This window comes from Sminthopsis crassicaudata, chromosome 1, assembly GCF_048593235.1.
Source record: "Sminthopsis crassicaudata isolate SCR6 chromosome 1, ASM4859323v1, whole genome shotgun sequence".
Classification (NCBI taxonomy): domain Eukaryota; kingdom Metazoa; phylum Chordata; class Mammalia; order Dasyuromorphia; family Dasyuridae; genus Sminthopsis; species Sminthopsis crassicaudata.
Genome location: NC_133617.1, coordinates 670,505,151 through 670,527,660, shown reverse-complemented (window position 1 = coordinate 670,527,660; position 22,510 = coordinate 670,505,151). Strand labels below are relative to the sequence as shown.

General features: G+C 50.8%; 1 protein-coding gene across 2 annotated transcripts; it reads left to right on the top strand.

Moving 5' to 3' along the window:
* The first annotated feature begins 1,615 nt into the window (after positions 1-1,615).
* On the top strand, positions 1,616-21,976 carry UBA7 (ubiquitin like modifier activating enzyme 7). 2 transcript variants are annotated; one of them, XM_074283290.1, is made up of 24 exons: positions 1,616-1,948; positions 2,048-2,216; positions 2,365-2,499; positions 2,774-2,880; positions 3,272-3,371; positions 3,481-3,613; positions 3,909-4,006; positions 4,332-4,478; positions 4,579-4,761; positions 5,976-6,083; positions 6,537-6,617; positions 7,176-7,331; positions 8,585-8,750; positions 9,181-9,380; positions 9,679-9,743; positions 10,037-10,220; positions 10,323-10,397; positions 10,925-11,114; positions 13,577-13,656; positions 13,771-13,863; positions 14,555-14,740; positions 19,458-19,559; positions 20,045-20,145; positions 21,803-21,976. In XM_074283290.1, the coding sequence occupies exons 1-24, from the start codon at positions 1,893-1,895 to the stop codon at positions 21,951-21,953; spliced, it is 3,066 nt and encodes a 1,021-aa protein (XP_074139391.1). In that variant the 5' UTR covers positions 1,616-1,892; the 3' UTR covers positions 21,954-21,976. The 2 variants fall into 2 exon arrangements, with proteins under 2 accessions (XP_074139391.1, XP_074139392.1); XM_074283291.1 differs by lacking the exon at positions 21,803-21,976 and having other exon boundaries at positions 19,999-20,067.
* The last annotated feature ends 534 nt before the right edge of the window (positions 21,977-22,510 follow it).

Here is a 22,510-nt window from a genome sequence, read left to right as displayed (position 1 = left end):
TGTTAAAAACGTACATAAAGTGCTATGTATAATTGGAAAATATTTAACAAAATTTTTACAATATGTATTTTTAAAAATCGGAACTATACCCAAAGATTTATCAAATTGTGCACACCCTTTGATCCAGCAGTGTCTCCTGGGCCTATATCCCAAAGATATAAAAAAGGAAAAAGGACCCACGTGTACAAAAATGTTTGGGGCAGCCCTTTTTGTAGTGGCAAGAAGCTGAGTGGATGCTCATCAGCTGGAGAATGGCTGAATAAGTTATGGTACGTGGATGTTATGGAATGGTATTGTTGTGTAAGACATGTAAGATAATTGCAGAAAGGCCTGGAAAGACTTCCATGAACTGATGCTGAGTGAAGTGAGTAGAAGCAGAAGATCATTGTATACGACAAGAAGAAGATTATATGATGATCGATTCTGATGGACGCGGATCTTTGCAACAGTGAGGTGATTCAGGCCCGTCTTGTGATGGAAGAGCCATCTACACCCAGAGAGAAGAATATGGGGACTAAATGTGGACCACAACATCACATTTTCACCTTTTTGTTATTTGTTTGCTTTTTGTTTTCTTTCTCATTTCCCCGCCTTTTTGATCTGATTTCTTTTGTGCAGCATAATTGTAGAAATATGTACAGAAAAATTGCACATCTTTAACATATATTGGATAATTTGCCATTTGGAAAGAGGATGGGGGAAAGGAGGGAAACAAAAAATAGAATACAAGATTTTGCAAGGGTGAATGTTGAAAAGTCTCTCTCTCTCTCTCTCTCTCTAGATATATATATATATATATATATATATATATATATATATATATATATATATATATATATATATATGTATATATATATATATATATATATATATAAAATAAAAAGTTTTAATAAAAAATTTTAAAAGAGAATCCAGGTCCCTAGCCTGGGTCAGATTCCCATCCTCAGTCCAATTTATCCAATTTAAATATTTACTGCAGAGATGTCAAAGAAATTGCCAGATTAAAATGCAATTGAGAAATAATTAACAAAATAAATAAAAATACAGTACTACACAAAGAGTGTTAATTTGTGCTTTCCTAAGTAGGATGTGATCTGCAGGGATCCTTGTCTTTGTGTCTGACACTCTGGTTCAATGGTGTGCTACATGCTGATAATACAAAGAAGAGGAAAACCAGTTTCTGCAAGCACAAGAGTGCACTTGGGTAGGGGAACCACATGGAAACTGTTAAACAGCTATGTGATAATTTGAGAAGCATGAAGTAGCAGGAACAGCCAGGGAACCTGAAGGAGGCTATGGAAGTGCCAAAGAAAGGCTGGACCTTGAAATGAAGGGATTCTGTCAGGTGGGGGGGAGGAATTTCTGCCCTGGGACTTCCCAAAGGTGAGAGAAAGCCGAGTTGGGAAAACGTTAACTCACAACCAGTGTGACTTGAATGGGAAGAATATATGAGGAGGAGTGATGTCAGCTGGCATACTGCCAGGCTGAGGAAGGCTGGGTATTCCTTCCCTACTGTTTCCCTCTGGCACTCAGTTAATGTCTTACTTTCCTTATCAACCTGTACGCGCCCCAGTGGCCAGACATGCACAGTCACATTTTCATTTTCGTTTTCCTAGAACAGAAAAGGGGCGGAGGAAACAGAACAGCTGAGCTCTGTTTTGGTTTTCTATTTGCCTTTTTATTTCTAAGAGAGTCCTGGGATGGAGGACGACGGAGCTACCTGAATTGGATACGGGACAGGCCTAGGGAAGGAAGTAAAGGAGGCTTTCATCACTGGGAGCTCAGGCCCACTGATTGGGGGGATTAGCTGAGGGTCTGTCTAGTGTCGAGTGTTTTCTGTCCAATTGAGTGGCTGGCTGGGAATCCGACCCAGTGGGGGTCCACCTGAGAGAATGAGTCATCTCAAGGCTTACTTGGATGTCAACGAACAATTGTATTCCCGACAGCTGTAAGTACAAAGGGGGGAGGGGGGGGCTTGCACAGGTTGGTAAGAAAGCCAATTTTCAGAAAGGGAGCTGGGGCTGATCACGACTCTCCACCCCTCAAGGTACGTCCTGGGCAGAGATGCCATGAGGAGACTACGGGGGTCTTCCATGCTGGTTTCTGGCATGAAGGGACTGGGCGCCGAGATTGCCAAGAACCTGGTCCTGGCCGGCGTGGGCAGCCTCACCCTGCACGATCCCAGGCCGACCTGCTGGGCGGATCTTGCTTCCCAAGTGAGGAAGGGTCTGGTCCAAAGGGACCCAGGAGGGAGGGGGCGGTGGCAGCTGAAGAGCACGGCTGGGGCTGGGGTCAGAGCTGCAAGGAAAGAGCCTTCCCCTCTCTTGCCACCGCTGCCCCATGTCACTTTCTCCCCTCCCCCAGTTCTTCCTGTCTGAGAAGGACATAGGGCGAAAAAGGGCAGAAGCATCCCTGGCCCCCCTAGCCCAGCTCAACAGCGACGTGCACATCACTACCCATGACGGACCCCTCACTGAGGCTGTGCTGCGGGGATTCCAGGTACCCCCGGCCCACCTCATCCTCCAAACCGGCCCCCTCACGCCCTGCCTAGGCTCCTTCCTTAGGTCTCCCCAGCAGATTCCTCCCCCACAGGCCGTCCATGGTTCTCGGGGCTCCCTCTCCTTCCATCCCTCCTGCCTGTGGGAGGGGATTCCTGTCCAGCTCCTGGAGTGTCAGTGGGGAAGGGGAGGGCACAGTCAGCCTGAAGGTAGCCTGGGGTGCGTGTGAAGGACCCTTCGGCTCAGGCTGCGTGCTGAGCCCCCAAGACCCCCAGGTGGTGGTGCTGACGGACTCCACGCTGGAAGAGCAGCTGCGGGTGGGAAGCCTTTGTCACGAGCATGGGGTGCGCTTCCTGGTGGCCAGCACTCGGGGCCTGGTGGGGTGAGTAATGTCAAAGGTCAAGTCCCCTTTTCTTTCCTGCTCCAAACCCCAAACCTGTACTGCCCAGGATAACCTTTACCCTGCATCAAATGCCAGCTCCCTGCGGCTTTGCTTGATTCCACTGTGAATTACCTCCGGCTCAGGCTTCTCACCACGTTTTGTCTGCCCCTCTGATCCACTCCCCATGAGGTGGTTTATGTGACAGTGAGCTTCTTGCAGAGGTCCTGGACCTAAATCCTGCATTTCCCTGACCTTGGGCACCGTGCTTTGCACCCAGATTAGAGACTTAATAAATCTTTCGAATTCCTTAACTGAATTTAACTCTATGGGCAATGGACCCACAACCAGGAGCCGCCTCAGCGGCCCGAGGCTCCCCTTGCTTCTTTTCCAGGCAACTTTTCTGTGACTTTGGGGAGAAATTCACCGTCTACAGTCCTAGTGAAGCCGAACCCCCAGGGAACACCATCCGCCACATCCGCCACATCTCCCAGGTGGGTGCTGACCAGCCAGTCTGCCCTGCTGTGGCCCGGGATAAGGAGCGGTCGCAGGCCCCCAGGCAGAGGGCGGGCATGGCGGCAACTTGAGTCCTGCTCCGTCTAGGGCTCTCCGGGGATCCTCACTGTGCTTGAGGAGGCTGGCCATGATTTCCAGCATGGGGCCTGGGTGACCTTCTCTGGCATTGAGGGCATGACCGAGCTCAATGACTGCGATCCCCGGCCCATCCGGGTTCGAGGTGAGTGTGAGAAAGTCCCAGAGGTAGGGATGGGGATAGAGAGAGAGGAAGGCCGAGTCACAGGGCCCGATCTTCCGGGAGCCCTAACCCAAAGGGGGAGCTTATTATCCTTGCCCTCAGAGAGCTCCTTGGATTCATGAATGAGATGTGCCCCCTCCCTGCAGGCTCATCTCCTTCCTGTCCTGTAGAGGCCTGTACTCCCAGCCATCGGAGATAAGGCCGGATAATTCCAGGCAGGGCTCCTAGAGGGGGGGGGTCCAAGCATCCTGCTGACCGGGGGTGAAAAACTTGGCAGACAAATGGACCTTAGAGATCGGGGACACCACGGCCTTTTCGCCTTACCTGCAAAGTGGAGTCATCACGGAAGTCAGGAAACCCCAGATTTACTCCTATGTGAGTAGTCCTTGTAAAGGAGTGGGTTTCTGGGGGCGAGGATGGGCCTGGGGCTTCTTCCGGCAGGTGCCCAGGGGCCTGGCAGGTATATGTGGGCACGGGTCAGGGGCAGACCCTTCCTCTCTCACAGAAGTCAGGCAGGACCTGGGTGAACTTCATGCAGGTAGTAAGTGGAGCCTGAACTTGAACCCAAACTTGAACCCCATGCTCTGATTCCAAACTCTGGGACCTGAGCTCTTAGGCAGGGGGTTAGCATCCTGAGCGGAGGAGGGGAGCAGGGGAGTGAGGTCTAGAGAAAGGTGAGATGTCCCCGGCCCATCTCTAGGAAGCTTTGTCCTCGTCACTGGAACATCCCAGGATCGTGGCAGCTGGCGAGCAGGAGCCACAGCGGTCCCGCTGCTTGCATCGGGCCTTCCAAGCGCTGCACAAGTACCAGGCTCAGACGGGCCGCCTCCCCAGGCCCTGGCACCTGGTGAGTTGCTCTGGCCCCTCAGAACCTTGGTGAGAAGGGAGAGCTGGGCTGGGTGGAACTTGGGGAAAGAGTATTCTCATCACCTATTCCTCCTGCGCAGGAGGATGCAGATAAGCTGGTGGTCCTGGCCCGGGGCCTAGAACCCTTTCAGGGAGATGATGGCAGGAAGTCAAATAAGCCCCTCGATGAGACGCTGGTGAGGGAGTTTGCTATGACCAGCACTGGGGACCTGAGCCCCATCAACTCGCTCCTGGGCGGGATGGCAGCCCACGAGATGCTGAAGGTGAGAGCCTGGACCAGCCCAGGACAAGGCGCTGACAAAGGCTCGCAGTCCCAGAAGGGGCCACCAGAGGGGGGCCGAGTCCCAGATTCCATGCTCTTTAACATCCTTGAGTTCGGTCCTGATAGCATCCCAGAACATCCCAGAGACCATCGCTAGGGCATCTTAGAGACCATAGCTAGGGCATGTTGGAGACCATCGCTAGGGCATCTTAGAGACCAAAGCTAGGGCATCTTAGAGACCAAAGCTAGGGCATCTTAGAGACCAAAGCTAGGGCATCTTAGAGACCATAGCTAGGGCATGTTGGAGACCATTGCTAGGGGTTCTTAGAGACTATTTCTAGGGGATTTTAGAGACCATTTCTAGGGGATCTTAGAGGCTATTTCTAGAGGATCTTTTCTATTTCTATTTTTCTTAGAGACCACTTCTAAAGGATTTTAGAGACCATTTTGTCCAATTCCCACATTATACAGAGAAGGAAATTGAGATCCAGAGCACCAGAAGGGGTTTTCCCAAACCCACACAAGTAGTGGCAAATCTGGGATTGGGGCACAGGTTTCCGAATGCAGCCACATGCCCGATGCCCTCTTATGGGTGGGGAGCGGGATGAGATAGGCTAGGGAGTGAGGTTGTGAGCACTAGGTTGGGATCTCCTTTTTATACTGCTTGTGTAAAGTCATACATAGAATCATAGACTTAAGAGTTGGAAGGAATCTTAAAGGCCACCAAGTTGAACCCTCTTATTTTACAGATATGGAAACTGAGGCACAGAGAATTTAAATGATTTTCCCAATGTCACATTAGTGTCTGAGGCAGGATTTGAACTCAGGTTTTCTTGACTTCCAGTCTGGCTTTCTTTGTACTAGGCCGCCTAGCTGCCTAGTTTTTAAAGTCCTTTCTTCATGATTACCCCAGGAGAAAACTAAGGGCATTCTTAGAATCCTTCCTCTGACACAGATGAGGAAACCAAAGTTCAGAGAGGTGACGACTTACCCATGATCACATGACTAAGGCACCATGATTCATACCCAGATCTCTCTTGGGTCCAAGCCAGTGCTTTTCCCCCCATTCCACCACCCTGGGAGGAGAATCATTTCAAGGATCAGGGGCTATTAGAAAGGAAAAGCGGGGAAAAGAGTTGATTTTATGGAGCAGTAGAAGGAAGGAATAAGGGTGGAAGGAAAAAAGGGAATAGCTATTAATGTGGGGTTTCCCAGGCAGCCTCAGGAAAGTTCCAGCCCCTGAACCAGTGGCTGTACTTTGATGCTCTTGAATGTCTGCCAGAAGATGGAAAGCTCTTCCTGACTCCAGAGGGATGCGCCCCAGTGAGTATTCCCCGGATTAGGGCAGGGGATGTGGAGAGTAAAACACCCTATACACATACTCATGTTAGACCTCAGAGGAGGGGAGGGCAGAACAGAAAAAATCCCAAGGAATCCCAGATCTCCTAGGGCGGAGGGATAGAATTCACTCACAATTTAGGAAAACCATTATAATGGCCTTTATGAATCATGAAGCACTGTGTTCTATGTGCTAAGTGTATACAGTTGGCATTTCTATAAAACACTTCCCATACAACAGCCTTGTTAGGTGAGTAGATAGTTCAACTGCTCTCCCCATTTCACAGATGAGTAGTGGAGTACATGAGGCTGGGACTGCTGGCTGCCATGTCAGTGTTTTTCCCACTACACTACAGTGAACAGTAGCAGAGGTCTTATTTTGTTTGTCATCCACCTCCCTGTATTTTCCCCCTATACCCAATCCCCATTTTCCTTCAGAGAGACTGCCGTTATGACGGACAGATTGCTGTGTTTGGGGATGATTTCCAGAAGAAGTTGGGCAAGCAGCGCTACTTCCTGGTGAGCAGGAAGGGCTCAGGGACAGCAGGTCTCCAGGCTCTCAGAGGCCAGTCCCCCCCCTGAGAGTGTTGGGAAGTAGAAATCAGGGGTCCTAAGCCCAGCAAACTCCAGGAAGACTCTTATCTACCTCTAAGGTCACTGGAGGAAGGAACAGGACATAGGAAGCCTTTCGGGGTGGAGTCGAGGAAATGAGGAGGTCAGGGAAGCATGGAGAGCGGAGGTGGGTGAAGAGTCAGTCACAGGACTTTAGAGGAGCAAAGGAGGTCATTTAGTCCAAACATTCTGAGACTATGGGTCACAACCCCATAGAGGTCACTTGACAGAATGAGAAATTATGATTTGTTATCAGTAAATGCTTGATTTGTATGCCTGTTTTATATATTTATATGCTCAGGGTCATGTACAAATTTCCCAGGCAAAAAGGGGTCTCAAGTAGAAAGTTTAAGAAGCCCTGATTTAGTGCAAGAGCCTCCTTTTAGTTCAGAGAATGAATAGGTAACTTACCTATGAATGAAATAGTCAGTTGGGGAAATTAATCCCATGTTTTCTCCTGGCTAGGTGGGGGCAGGAGCCATTGGCTGTGAGCTCCTCAAGATCTTTGCAATGCTGGGATTGGGAGCGGGAGAGGGCGGGGGTATCACGGTCACTGACATGGACACAGTGGAGCTCTCCAACCTCAACAGACAGTTCCTCTTCCGGTCACACGACCTACATGTGAGTTAGGGGACTTGGCCCACAAGGTCCTACTTTCTTGAGGGAAAGGGATTCTTTTTCTTTCTTTTCTTTTTTTAAAATTTTCAGTATATTTTATTTTCCAAATACATGTAAAGATATTTTTCAGCATTCGTTTTTGTATGACTCTATGTGGCAAATTTTTCTCCTCCCCTTCATTACCTCCCCCATCTCCAAGACAGTAAGTAATCTGACATGTTAAATATGTGAAATTCTTTTAAACATATTTCCATATTGCACAAAAAAAAAATCAGAACAAAAGATAAAAAACCACGAGCAAGAAAAAACCAAGCAAACAAAAGGGGAAAATACTATGCTTTGATCCATATTCAGTCTCTATGGTTCTCCCTCGGGATGCAGATGGCATTTTCTTTTATTTATTTATTTTTCTTCTCTTTTCGTTTGTTTTTTGACAAGGCATTTGAGCTTAAGTGTGTGACCCAGAGTCACACCAGCTAGGAAGTGCTAAGTGTCTCAGGCCAGATTTGAACCAAGTCCTCCCAACTCCAGGCCTAGTGTTCTATCCACTGTGCCATCTAGCTACCCCTATGGATGACATTTTCCATCCAAAACTATTGTAATTGCCTTGAATTTCCTTGTTGAAAAGAGACAAGTCCATCAGAATTGATCATTGTATAATCTTCTTGTTACCATGTACAAAGATCTCCTGGTCCTGCTCATTTCACTCAGCATCAGTTCATGTAAATCTCCCCAGGCCTTTCTGAAATCATCCTGCTGGTCATTTCTTACAGAACAAGAATATTCCATAATATTTATATACCATAACTTATTCAGCCATTCTCCAATCATCAAAGGATATGACTATGATATTATCAATTGAGGAATGACTTGAATTCATATAAATCTGAACTCAGTTCTCTAAATATTTGAGAAAACAGGCCTTTATCAGAAACACGGGCTGTAAAAAAAATTTTTTTCTCAGCTTTCTGCTTCTAATCTTGACTGCATTAGTTTTGTTGTGCAAAACTTTTTCAATTTAATGTAATCAAAATTATCTATTTTGCATTTCATAATGTTCTCTAATTCCTCTTTGGCCAGAAATTCTTAAGGGAGGCTCAAAGATCTTCACCCTGATTTCCTCAGCCCCAAAGGGGCTATCTCTATTCCCTTTCCCTCAGACTCCTCAACTTTGCATCCCCTGGTTCCCAGCCCCAGTTAGGCCAAGAGCCAGAACTCTGGGCTCCCTGTCCCAGTCCCGACCCACTTTTTTCCAGAAGTCGAAGTCAGAAGCAGCAGCTCTAGCTGTTAGGAGAATGAACCCGGCTCTCTCAGTGACCGCACACACAAGCGAACTGGGCCCTGACACCGAGCACATCTATGGGGATGACTTCTTCTCCAGCCTCGATGGCGTGGCTTCTGCTGTGGACAGCTTTCAAGCCCGTACGTCTTCCTCACTGGTTTCAGTATCAAACCCAGAGCCAAGTAGAGTAGGATCTTCTGTGTCATGGACCCTGTAGGCCACTTAGAACCCATGGAACCTTTCTCAGAATCTCATTTTTAAATGATTGCAAGAAATGCTAACTTTGTTAAAGATTAGTGAAAATAAAGGCCTTGCTGCTAAGTGCCGGTGCTATCCCCAGTTACATTGACATTACATTGAAGAAACCGAGGAAAACAGAGTTCAGTGGTTTGCCCAGGGTCCCGCAGCCGGATTCAGGTCTTCCTGGCTCTGGGCCCAGCACTTTATGGCTGCCCTATGAGCAGAGACCTTTGGTACTAGACTTTCCCGCCCAGCAGCCTTGGTCCCCAGTTGCCAAGCCCTGGTGCCATCCCCGGCAGCCTTCTCACTCTCCAGCTCTCTGACCCCTAGGCAACTACGTGTCCAAACGCTGCGTCCGCTATCTGAAGCCAATGCTAGAGTCAGGCACCCAAGGCACCCAAGGCAGTGCCTCCATCTTTGTGCCCTTCCTGACCGAGCCATACCGCGTGACTGCTGAAGATGCCCCGGAGACCGCGTACCCTCTCTGCACCCTGCGCAACTTCCCCAGCACCATTGAGCACACTCTGCAGGTGACTGAGTGAGCCCCTAGAACTGGACAGGAGGGCAGCTCTAGGAGGGAGGGGCAGGGAGACAGAAAGAGGGGGATGCTTGGAGTCTGAGTCCCTGTTTTGCCATTCAGTGCCTCTGTGACTGTACATTTAGCCTCCCTGGGTCTCACTTTCATCAGCTGAAATGGGGAGGGTTGCACCAGAGGGTCTGAGCCTCAGGGCTCCCTCCCGGGGCAGAGAGGGTGGACAGAGTCCAAGCTATCTCCCTCCTCCGGGCTGCTCCAGCCGCCACTTTGTTCCACTTTTTCCCTTGGCACAGTGGGCCCGAAATGAGTTTGAAGGGCTGTTCAGATTGCCAGCAGAGACCATTAACCGCTACCTACAGTAAGGCCTCAGAGGTGGAAGGCGGGGTGGGGTCTTCAGCAGCAGTGGTGCCCCGAGCATTGGCTACCTCGGGGCCTGGTTCTCTGGTGGGTGGGGGATGGGCCCGGGAGCCCCACAGCCCTCGGGCCCAGGATAAGGGGAAGAGGGACCAGAATGTCCCTTGGAAGAGCCAGGACCTGAAGAAAAGGCGGCAGGCAGGCGCAGCTCAGAGCAGAGGTCCCATGGGAAAGCTGCAGGAGGTCTGGCTCTGTCCGGGGGCCCTGGGGCCCTGCACTGAGAGCCCCTCTTCCCAGGGAGCCAGGCTTCCTAGAGGGGATGGAGGAGCCACAAGCCCTCGACCATCTGAAGACGGCAAGCACTTCCTTCCTCGCCCCGCCGCAGTGTTGGCGGGACTGTGTGGCCTGGGCCCGGGCTCGGTGGCAACATTGCTTCCATGACAGTATAACCCACCTTCTTCAATACTTTCCCCCTGACAAGGTAGGGGAGCAGGGAACCGGGGGTGGGGAGGCAGGGAGGACTCTGTAACAGTGCCGGAGGAGCATATTCCTCATGGAGACCCAACCTGCCCTTCCTCCCCAGGTGAATAAGGAAGGGGTCTCCTTCTGGTCTGGAACTAAGCTCTGTCCCCAGCCTCTGGAGTTTGACATCAGCAGAGTAAGCAGGGCTGGGGAGCCAGGGAAGAACATCCTTCTGCCCTCAGAGCCCCTGCCTGCCCCCCATGTGGCCGGGGTCTCATACCTCTGCCCAGCCTGTCCAGAGTCAAGGCCATGGCACCGACACGGGAGGGGCCCCTAGGAATGGTATGCAGGGTCTGCACAGAGACATGGGACCAACAGACAAATGCCCAGGCCACGTGTGTTTCAATCAGCACGTCCTGACCAACCGCTCACTGTGCACACTTAACTTAATGCCGAGGAGACACAGAAAGTAGAAACCCAGTCCCTGCCCCCAGAGAGCCTGCGTTCTAACAAGGGGAAGGACGGACGGAAGCCACTTGGTGCGCCCCAGACAAAGAGGGCCGGGGAAGCAGTGGGCCGGCGTGCATGGGGGTGGGCACGCAGGCCCCTCGGCCTGTCCGTCAGGCACACGTGCGCACTCCGAGCCGTCCGCGCAGAGACGCGCTCGCCTACATCCAGCAGACACTTGTGACTAGGCCCCACTCACCCAGGCTCCCGCCGTAGGACGCCCACCTGGATTATGTCCTGGCGGCTGCCAACCTGTACGCCAAGACCCATAAACTGCCGGGCTCCCAAGACCGGGACGAAGTCCGTGTGGTTCTCCAGGATCTGCCCGCACCGGCCTTTCAGCGCCAGGCCCACGGCCCCGTCTTCGCCAATGACCAGGAGCTGAATCAGGCCTCCACAAATTGGGGTAAGGCTCTGTGCTCGCTCCGTCTGCCCTGGGGGCCCCAAGTCCAACAGGGAAGACATGGCTCTGCTTCGTGGAGCGGGCCAGCTAGGACGGAGAGGGAAGGCATGAGGATCCGGCCCTCTGGCTCGTCCCTCAGACAAACGTCAAACAACCCGCAGTCACTGGGCATCTGCCAGGCAGTGCCCATCTGAGAATGAAATCAAGACATCCCTGCTCTCAGGGGCGATTTACATTCTATAACAGGAAGAGATCTGTAGGGCGGCCGGCCAGGGAAGGGGTAGATGGGGAAGTGAGCTGTGCTGGGGTGGGAGCGGATGAAGATTTTTTCCAGGAACAAAGGCAGTATCAAGATGACTCTTGTTTCAAGATATGGAAATCTATATACTTTAGGCCATAAGAAAGATCTTATCTATGATTCATTTACAAAGGAAAACACAAAAAGATTTTTAAAAAGCTAAAATCAGATAAAATTACACGTAAAAATGAAGTCATTATTAAGGGGAATAATGTCTGCTCAATCCCTAGATTAAGTAACCCTTTCAACTTTCTAAATTATTCTCTTTCAAAACAGTTTCCTGGGATTAGTTTGACCCATTCCAACTCTCTGTGTTCTCTCTCAAGAATGTTAGCTCTTGTCCCAGAACATGCCTAAAGGAATTGAGATTAATTAGTCCATTTGTTGCTTCTGGACCAAATTCATTGGCTTATTCTACAACTGTAAACCCACTTTCAATCAGTGCGAAGTTCTCTCTACTGTACTGGGGGAGCGGGGAGGTTAGGGCTTCACCCTTATGGGAGGATCATAGAATTTAAAGCTGAAAGAGACCTTGTGATTTTGTTGTTGTTCAGTCACTTCAGTTAGTCCGACTCTTGGTGACCCCGTTGGGGTTTTTCTTGGCAGAGGTGCTGGAGCTCTCTCCATTTTCCTTCTACAGCTCATTTTACAGATTAGAAAAATGAGGCAGACAGGGTTGAGTGACTTGTCTAGGATCACACAGTCAGGAAGCATCGGAAGCCAGATTTGAACTCAGGAAGATGTCCTGACCATTTAATTTTACAAAAGAAGAAAGTGAGCTTATTTTCCTCTGAAAGGAGGAAGCTTTTAGAGCTTCCTCTGAGCTAACACTGTCAGGAAAAATAAACAATAATAGCAAATCTCACAATCCACATGGCTCACAACAGGATTCTCACCACCTTCAAAATTAAATCAGAATGATTCAGCCTAATAGGTGATCGAGCCCAAAGTTTACAGAAGATAACTCCTCTCCTTACATGGAAATAACTAAGGTTTCCATCATTAACTCTAGGATAGCAGCACATCCCACCTCAGTGGTCATCTTGGCAAATCTCCTCATGTACAGTAAAGGAAAGTGAGCTACAGAGTGCAAGTGATTTGGTTAAGTATCTTGGTAGTTGGTGACAGGAGCAGGAGGACTTTAGATTCCCAGTTCAGGACTTTTCCACTGCATCTTGGTGATAATTTTAAAAATAAAATACACTTTCTAGAGCACTTTGACAAAGTGTACAGAAGTTCCTACACCGACTCCTAAGGGGCCAGGTGATAACGTTATTCCACGGGTATTTATATTTTGCTGAGGTAATTGGGGTTAATCACTTGCCCAAGGTCATACAGCTAAGTGTCTAAGGTCGGACTTGAACTTGGGTCCTCCGACTTCAGGGTTGGTGCTCTATCCACTGCACCACCTAGCTGCCCTTGGACACCTGTATATTACAGGTAAGGGAAAAGTGGCTCCCCTATTATCACGTGGCTAGGAAACATTGTCAGGATTTGAACTTGGGAACTTGGACCTCCTGGCTCCAAGTTCAGCCCTCCCCTCTTTTTTAAACTCTCCCATTCTCTCTCTCTCTCTCTCTCTCTCTCTCTCTCTCTCTCTCTCTCTCTCTGTCTCTGTCTCTCTCTCTCTCTCTCTCTCTCTGTCTCTCTCTCTCTCTGTCTCTCTGTCTCTGTCTCTCTCTCTGTCTCTCTGTCTCTCTCTGTGTCTCTGTCTCTCTCTGTGTCTCTGTCTCCCTGTCTCTCTCTCTGTCTCTCTCTCTCTGTCTCTCTGTGTCTCTGTCTCTCTCTCTAGCATTTGTTTCTTTTAAAGGTTACCTCACAGCAGAGAGAGACACAGGCAGTTTTTGGACATGGCCAATATGGGCATTTGTTTGGCTGGGCCTATTGTTACAGGAGTTTTGTGTTTTTGTTTTCCTCTAGGAAGAAGGGAGAAATAAAAAAAAGAATGTTTAATAATTGGAGAAGAAACCTGTAAAATTTATTTTTTTTACAAGTAAATTCTATCAACCATTTTGATTGTTTGTGTTGATATTTATTATTGTTTCTTTTTTTTTAATCATCGTAAATAATATGTAATTTAATTTTTTTTAAAGTAGCTGACTAGAGAAACCTGGGTTTAGGTGCTCAGCCATAGAATATTTTTTTCATTTTCTTCCTTCAATTGTAGATCCCACCCATCTCCAAGAACTACGCTCCGCTCTGGAGAGATGGCGAGGACCTCCCTTGGAGCCGCAGCTATTTGAGAAGGTAAGAGACAGGCCTTCAGTGTGTATACTAAGCATCTCTGGCCTGGGGTCATTAGACCCAGCTTAGAGCTCCAGAACCCACCGGTCTCCTCCGGTTTGGATTGACTCTCCATAGGACGATGACAGTAACTTCCACATGGATTTCATTGTGGCTGCATCCAACCTTCGCGCCAACAACTATGGAATCCCCCCAGCTGACCGAAACAAGGTTGGACACTCCCCTTCTCTTTCTCCCTCATTCTCTGTCTGTCTGTCTCTGTCTCTCTCATTGTTTTTCTCTGTGTGTTTATTTTTCTGACTGTCTCCCTTTCTCCCTCTTTGTCCTTTTCTCTCCTCTCTCTCTCTCTGTCTGTCTGTCTGTCTCTGTGTGTGTCTCTTTGTTTTTCTCTCTGTCTTTGTATTTATGACTGTCTCTCTTTCTCCTTTTGTCCTTGTCTCTCCTCTGTCTCTGTCTGTCTCTGTCTCTGTCTCTCTTCCCTCCCCAGCCCTTCACATTCCCTTGAGAAAGTACGCTGGGTTTGGTTCAGAAGAACCAGTTTCTAATTCTGCTTCTACACTCACCAGCCCAAGTCTCTTCCCTCTCCGGGTCTTATTGGTTTCTGCTGTAAGAGTGAGAGTGTTGAGAGACCAGATGCCTTCTAATGCCCACTCGGGATTTAAGGTGTTGGGGGACAACACTCCCCACTCCACAGAGTCTCTGCACAGAAATGAAATGTGGAAGTTAAACTGCCCAGATCCAGCCAGACTCAGGATGGTCCACTTTCCACCCTGTAGAGAAGGGCTGAGAGGGAGGCCCCTGAACACATGTATGCTCTCCTTTTCTCTGGAGGGGCCATCATCCCCAAAGTGTCTTCCCCTCTAATACTGCTGATCCCTTCTCCGTGTCCATCCCTCCCCAGAGTAAGAAGATCGTGGGGAAGATCATCCCAGCCATAGCCACGACAACGGCCGCTGTGGCTGGGCTGGTTGGCTTGGAGCTGTATAAAATGGTGATGGGGCATCAGAGCTCCTACCGCCATAGCTCCCTGCAGCTCGCTACACCTCATCTCTTTCGCTGGATCCCCAAGAATCCGTGCGTCCAACAGGTGAAGATTCATCCTCTGCCCTCATGCTACCAGCAACCCCTCAGCTTCTCCCTGTGGTCACCATTCTTCCTTTCTCCTCCTGCTGCTGTCTCTCTCTCTCTCTCTGTCCTTCATCTGGTCCCCTCATCTTGACTCAGACCTTGTCCCCGTCCCTGCCCCCTTCCTCTATTCCAGTGGGTCATTCTCTGCTGTACCTGACTCGTTAGCCTTCACTAGGTCTTTCTTCTTCATGGATGTCTCCCACCCCGGTCACTCTCCCAGCCCCTTCTGCTGTCCCTGCCTTTTACCTTGTCTCCATTCTTCCTCTCCGTCCCTCCTCCCTCCTGTCCTCCATTCTCAGCTTCCCATGAGTCAGCTCATTCTCCAAGCTGACCCCGAGGAACCTTTGCCTTTGGCCCAGAGCTTCCTTCTTCAGTTCTTCCTTGATGGTAGGAAGGCACCCATCTGGCCAGGAGCAGCTGAGCTGACCCCTCGCCTTATAGCTGGGGCTCTCAGCCTGCACAAGGTCCCCAGTGCCCCAGCTCTGATCTCCGGGTGCCCCGGCTCTGATCCCCAGGCTCACTGCCCTCAGCTCCTACAGCACACTTCAGGGGGCTGCTGGGCTTTTCCACAGTCATTTCTTTCCAAAGGTGTGAGCACTTCCAGCAATACCAGCACAAAGGTCCAAATGGGGCACTCACTGAGGTGGCTGGTGCTACTGGCTTGGGAATCAGAGGGTCTGGGTTCAAATCCCAGCTGTTCCTTCCCTTTAATGGGCCTTAGTTTCCTCTCCTGTAAAGTGAGGAGATTTAGACTAGGTCTTTGAGGTTCCTTCCAGCTCTTAAGTCCTCTAGCCTGTGGGTGACTCACAAGTTTCTTAACGTGCCTAAAGAGAGCTAACTTTTGCATGGCTGTTCTGGGAAGGAGGGTTGCCAATCCCTTCCTCTCTCTTTATCTCTAGATGTACACACACACACACACACCATCCCAATTTGGGTTTAGCTTGTGTGAATTCTAGATAAAGTTCATCTGTCCTTTCAGCCTGCCAGGAAGCCTCTCTGACAGGATTCTGGTGCCCGTCTGTCCCTAACTAGTCCTTCATGCCAGGGTCTCTATTCCTGCCCCCGTCTCTAACCAAGCATCTACATGCTTAGCCCCCCCCCAAGCCACCTCTCTCTAACTCCGGATCTGGTCCACCAGGCCTCTGGGAAGGATTGGGGCCCCACAGCCAGCTCCCTGAGAGTGCAGCCGTGCAAGCTTTCCCAAGTCAATCCCCAGCTCCCTTCCCTGGCTGACGAGGCATTCTGTTGATACACTCTGAACTTCCCCCAAACTTGAGTGCTGGGGGTGAGTGTCCAAGAGTGGAGGCCAGTCCCTCTTTAGCTCTCCCCCTTTCTCTCTCAGGCTCCCAGTCTGATTCATTGGGCTAATATGTAAGGGAGGTTAGGAGCTGGAAGGTGGGGGTAGGACAGAACCAGGCTGGGAGGGTGAGAGGGAGAGAAGGGGGACTGTTTGGGAGCCAGGGGATTGGGGAAAGGGGGGCCAGGCTGGGGGGGAGGGGAGGGGAGCCAGAGTGGGGAACAAGGGCTGAGGCTGGGGGATGGGGGCAGCAGGCTGGGAACTGTCAGACACAGGAAGCAGCCGTCAGACCCGATGGGGTCGCAGCTTTAACTCATTAGTGTAGCCAGACATCCGGCAGTCAGCCCCCTCCCCAGCCCTCCTCCACTAGGGAGCCCTGATGAGGGGCTACAGAGGAGCCTGAGATTTGCCTGTGTTCAGTCAGAGCCACGTCCGCCCCATCGAGGGGCTGAGAGTGAGATAGGCCGGACAAGGCCCCGATTCCAGCGGTTGTGCTCTGGAGGCTGGGGAAGGGCAGGACTCAGTTCTCCTGATTCCATGGCCGGGCCCAAGGCCTATAAGCGAGCAGAGTTCCGAGCCACGGGAGCGTTCGGCTGGCCCTGCCCCAAGGGAGCCCCCGTGGGAGTGCCCATCCTCTTCCTGGGGACTCGGATGCACGTATGTCCTGGGGATGGCATTCGTGCCCTTGTTTGCATGTCTCAGTGTGAGCTTATGTGTGTGCTGGGGATGGGCAGAGGGAACCCAATTGCTCCTGGATCTGGAAGTGATTATTAGCTCATTAGACAAAGCTAATGAAAAACAGGGTCTGAGGAAGCAGGAAGGAATGGGAAAGACAGGAAAAGGAGAATGAGAGCGGGCTACAATCCTAGAAGGGCCTGTCTCCCTCCCCTCCCCCAGCCAGGGACTGAGGGTTGTCTAGGCCTGGGGTCTTCCCTCCTTCATGTCCCCTCACTCCTGCTGGCCCATCACAGAGGGCCTTTGTACCAAGCCCGGGGCAAGGGTTAGCAGGAGCAACCTGGGGCCCCCTCCCTGCCCCCACACACAGGGCCTCCATTGTCCCTGGATCAGGCCCAGCCTCGGGCCCAGAGCTGGTCATTCTTTGGGGACACTAGCGTTTCTGATGAACCAGGATAGGAGCCCCAGGACAGTCACCCCTCACAGTCCCTTTCCTCTATCCCTCCCCATGTCGCTGGGCTCCTCCCCACAAACCACAAGACCTCCCTTTAAATCCTGGCTCTTCTGAAGCTGAATGGTGAGATTATTCTGTCTCTCCGGGCTTCCGTTTACTCGCTCATAAAATGAGAGTGTTGGACTCAGGTGGTCTCCAGGGCCCCCTCCCAATCTAAATTCTAGGATCTCTTTCTTGGGCTCACACAAATGTGAAACCTGAGACCCAAGGAACCTTATAGGGAACACTCTCCGAACTCAGGGCAGCTCACTGGCTGTCTCACCTTACAGAGAAGGAAACCGAGGCTCAGAGAGAGGAACTAGCCCCAAGTTACACAGCCAGTGAGCGGCCAAGCGCGGCCCCCTCCCACCCATCCTGATCCTCAGGGATGTCACTGAACGGCCCGCTTGCTGTCCTAGGAAACTCCTCTCCCATCAGGCAGCCTGGGGAGCTCGGCCTTAGCAGTTCTGAGCCTGAGCTGGCTGCAAGACCATGGACTTGAGGCCTGAGGCTCCTTATCTAAGCCTTGCAGCTGCTGCCCCTCCCCCTACTTCCTCAGGAAGCTCCCCTGACCCCCACCCCATCCCAAGCCTTCATGACGGAGCGGCCCCTTTTCCTGTGGAAATGGCCCCCAGAGCCGTGTCCTGTGACGGGCCCCACTGGGGGGGAGGGAGAGGGAGGAGCAAGGAGTGCTGACCAAGCCAGCCTCTGCTCAATGACCCCTTTGCCTGGACCCTCAGCCTCTTTCTGCTTCTCTCCACCCTTCCCCCCCTTTCTCCCACCATTTGTCCCTAGATTTCCTGCCCTTCCCTTTCTCTACTCTTTGGGCTGGGAGGGAATACATTTAGGTGGAAGGAGCTGAAGTGTGAAGACCTTCCATATCATTCCGTTGACCCTTCCTCCTCTTATTTTGCCAAAAAACAAGGCACAGATAATTAGAATATACAACTAAGAGCTACAGGGGGCCTGACGGCCATGTTGGCCTGGCTAAGGAGGGAAGGCTTCCTGCATGGGGAGGCTTTTTGTGGGTCTTTAAAAGACAAATAGGAACCCACCAAGCTGATAGGGGAGGGAGGAGGGCACAGAAGGATCCCCAAGGCGTTTGGGGAGTGAGTAAAAGTCTCTTTGGGGTGGGTTTTGTGAGAAGCTAAATTGTGAACGACTAGGGAAACAACTTCATTCAAAAGTACTAGGGAGCCACTAAAGGTTTATGAGCAGAAGAGTGATATAAGTAGATCTACAATTAATAATATTATTCTGGCGGCAGAAGGAAGGAGGGGCTGGTGGAAGAAGATACTGGTAGCAGGTAGTCGGTAATGGAGTTCTTGCAGTAATCCAAGGCAGTAATAAGGAAGGTACGTGTGTGAAATGCAGAATTCAAAAAATGTTCAAACCAGCAGCATTTATTAAGCATCTTCTGTGTGCCAGGCACTGGTTCTCAAGGCCAGTCCCTCTCCTCAAAGGGTTGACATTCACTCAGACAGCCAATATGTACAAAAATCAACATAATTTGTGGGGAAGGCAGGGGCAGCAAAGGCTTCATGGAAAAGGTGCTACTTCAGTGGAGTTTTTAAAGGAAATTGGGTATTCTAAGAAGCAGGAGTAAGGAGGAAGTGCATTCTAGGCATGGGAAACAGCTGAGGCAGAAGCATAGTGGTGAGAGCTGTTGCTGAACCGGAATCAATAAGACACGGTGACTGATGGGAACTTGGAAGTGAGGGTGTGGAAGGTCAAAGATAACGCCAAGATGGGAAACTGGGTGAACTGTGGTGTCCCAGAGAGAAAGGGAAGAGTCAGAGCAGCGGGCATAGGGGAAAGATGAACTTAATGTGACATGCTGATTTTGAGGCAGCAAAACTTCCAGCTCCAGTGAGGTCCAGCATGGGGACATGGGGGCGGAGGGGACCAAGGCTACTTCCTCCTGCTTCCATTCCTTTCCCACTTCCTGCTTTCCACTCTTTGCTGCCAAAAAAAACCTCAAGATTCTCTGAGCCGACTCTTACTAATTAGGAAATCAAAGAAGCAAGGAATCTGTTAGGGAAGATCCCCTAGTCCAGCTCTATCCCTTCCAAAGTGGGAGGCTGGGGCCTGGCTCTTCCACCTGGTGGCTACTTTGGCACCCCAGGAGGAAGGAGTTGCAGGGGGTTGCAGCTCACTGGAAGCCTCGGTGCATACCCTCTGCTGACATCCACATCTCGGCTCACCCAACAGTATCGCGACATGAAGTGGACGAGCTGGGAACGACTGACAGTGCCTGCTCCTGCCCCCGGTCAGCCAGAGATGACCCTGAAGGGCCTGCTCACCTATCTCCAGGTGAGCGTAGCCCCGAATAGTCGTCAGATGTCATATAGCCCTTGTTTCTCCACTAGCTCTTAGCAATGGACTTCTTTCTCTATCCCTCTCTCAAAGGGGAATTGGATGTTCCCCAGAAAACTTCCACTCCCTTTCTTAGTCGACCCAGAACCATCCTCTTTAGAAGATTGGACCCTATTTCTAGAGGCTCAGACCTCCATACTTCCAATCTGCCCTGGTCCAAGTTTAGATGCCTCCCTACCCCAAGCAGACTGAACCATTCCTTCAATGCCCCTGGGCCCAGACCCTGATGGCCCTCGCTTCTTCCTTCTCTCCCCTCCCAGGAAAGGACCCATAAAGTAGATCCCCCCAGAAGAGTTTTCTCACATCTTTCCCCCCTGTCATACCAGTGGCCTCTACAACTTCCAGCCCCTTCCAATGGATTTCTCCACGTGTATAGGGTTAGAATAGAGCTCAGCGGGGCCTGTGTTCTCTGTGATTCCCAGGAAAATCACGGCCTTCCAGTGACCATGTTGTTACTGCTGGACTCTCCTCATTGTCTGTACTCGAGGCGCTGGCCAGAGGCTCAGCAAAACCTCCAGCTCAGGTAAGGTCCAGAATGGAGGAGAGGGAGTTCTCTGTCCTCTCCTTTCTCTTCTGCCCATCCCTCTGTTCTCCTGCATAAAGCATCAGCTTCCCATCTGCTCCAGGAGCCTTTTAAATCCCAATATCCCTTTCCCAGTGAGTCTGGGAGTCAGGAAGGTTTGAGTTCAAATCCAGCCTCAGATACATTCTAGCTGTATGATTCCAGGCAAGCCACTTTACCTCTATCTCAGTTTGATAACTATAAAATGGGAATAACAAGAGAGAGGTTCAAATGATAGATATATATATATATATATATATATATATATATATATATATATATATATATATATATATATATATATATATATATAGTATATATATACACACACACACACACACACACACACACACACACACACATATATATATATATATATATATATATATATATATATATATAAAGCTTAGTGTTTATGTGCTTAGCACATAGCAGACCTTATAGAAATGCTTTTTCCCTCCCCCTGCCTCGATTTTCTCTGGGCCTCAGCTAGATCCAAGCTTGGAGGTTGCTCTTAGCCCAGAGTTCCTCCCACTTGAAGGCTACCCTTTGGGAGGAGAAGGAAGAAAGGGGATAAGATGAATGAGCAGCTGTGGTGACTGACCCAGGGAAAAGCTTACTCAGGAGCACAGCTGAAATGGGTCAGTTCTTCCAGCCTGTAAGGGGATCCTTCAAGGAGAGGCCCAAGTCTGTGTGATTTGATTTTGTGGGGAGGGGGGACTCTGGGAGGAGGCTGAGTAAGAGCCTGCAGGGAGGCTCTGGGCAGAACCCAGGGGATGCTGAAGGAGACACTGGGTGCCTTAGCTTTTGGCTTCTAGGACTTTCTGGGGCCTGGCCACATCTCTTCTACCTAGGGGAAATTAGTCCCAAGAAACTGAGGCGGGGAAGGGAGCATAGAAAGATCAGGTTTAGGTCATTTAGCAAGAGTATGCATGTTACAGAATTTAAAGTGGAAACAACCTCAGGGAGCATCTGGTAGAACCCTGTCATTTTCCAGATGAGAAACTGAGGACCAGAGGCTTCTTGTCATCCCAATACTAGCCAGCATAGCCAGATTTGAGAGCCAGGCCTCTCATGAGAAAGCTAGTGTTACAGCAACAAACCTCCTCGGGGTCCCATCACTAGCTGACCCATCACCATGACCTTTCCTTCCCTCCCTGTCCCCACCAAAGGGGCCCCTCACACTTCCCTGGCAGTTTCCTGCAACCAAATGGAGCTGCCAAATGGAACTGCAGAAAGTGGGAGGAGGGGAGAGGAGAGGGAGGGGAGCTAGGGAAGGCCAGAATTGGGGTCCTGCCCGTGTCCAGGGAGAAGCCAGCATCCCCCACCCCAGCTGCCCACTCCATCCTGCAGGTCCTGGATCGGGTTCTGGGGACAGGGCCAGATCCCCACCCTCCTTGCTGCTCAGAGCTGTTCCTCCCAGAGAATGGCCGTTTCCTGCCTCTCTGCCTTCAGCTCTCTCCTAAAATAGTTTCAGATGTTTCCTGTCTTGAGCCGCTCCTGTTTCTCACCGCCCCCCTGCTCGGGCCCCCAACTCTGGCTCTCTTTCTTCTCCTCTCTGTTTCTCTCTGCCCGAGTCTGAGCCCCAGACGCTAGATGCCCACCCGTCCTCCCCCAGGGTGACAGAATTGGTGCGGAAGGTGACTGGCCAGGAGCCGAAGGCGGGCCAAAAGGAGCTGGTGTTTGAGGTCAGCTGTGAGGACGAGGAGGAGGACACTACCTTCCCCCCGGTGCATTACAGCCTGTGCTCGGGCCCGCCAAATCATTAATAAAACTGTTGATGAAGCCTTAACTGGGTCCAAGTGATGGTGGCCAATTGGAAACCGGGAGGAAAAAAATCGCTTGAAATGTTGCCAGCCAATCAGACTCTCTGATAGCCCAGGGAAGGGGCCGCTCTGCTGAACCCCTCTTTTCCTTTCCTCCTCCCACTTTCCCCCACTCCGTTGGAGACACGGGGACCCTACTGCATCATTGCCCACCCATTTTGAGCTAGAGAGAGACGTTAGAAGTCAACCGGTTCAATCCTCAGAGGAGGAAACTGAGACCCAGGAAGGGAAGATAATTGACCAAGACAAATTTGTGGGGAACCCACCGCCTTCTGGTTGCTCCTGCACCCCGGGAACAGTCTGCAGACCCAAGCGTGCAATGTGGCCTTTTCGGAGTCGGGTCTGAATCCTTGCTCCCCCAGATCCTAGCTGGGTGACGCTGGGCAAACCCCGTATCCCTCTGGGTCTTAGCCGGTACCGGGAGAGCATTGCTGGCGGCTAGAGGGGGAGGGGGCGTCCCCGTGGCGCCTGCGGGAGACCCTGCCGGGCCGCCTTTGGGG

Excerpts from the sequence above, each read along its gene's own strand:
- UBA7 (XM_074283290.1), top strand. The coding sequence starts at position 1,893 with ATGAGTCATCTCAAGGCTTACTTGGATGTCAACGAACAATTGTATTCC. Across the intron at positions 3,372-3,480 it reads ACATCCGCCACATCTCCCAG|GGCTCTCCGGGGATCCTCAC; the intron begins GTGGGTGCTGAC and ends TGCTCCGTCTAG. Across the intron at positions 14,741-19,457 it reads AGAATCCGTGCGTCCAACAG|TATCGCGACATGAAGTGGAC; the intron begins GTGAAGATTCAT and ends CTCACCCAACAG.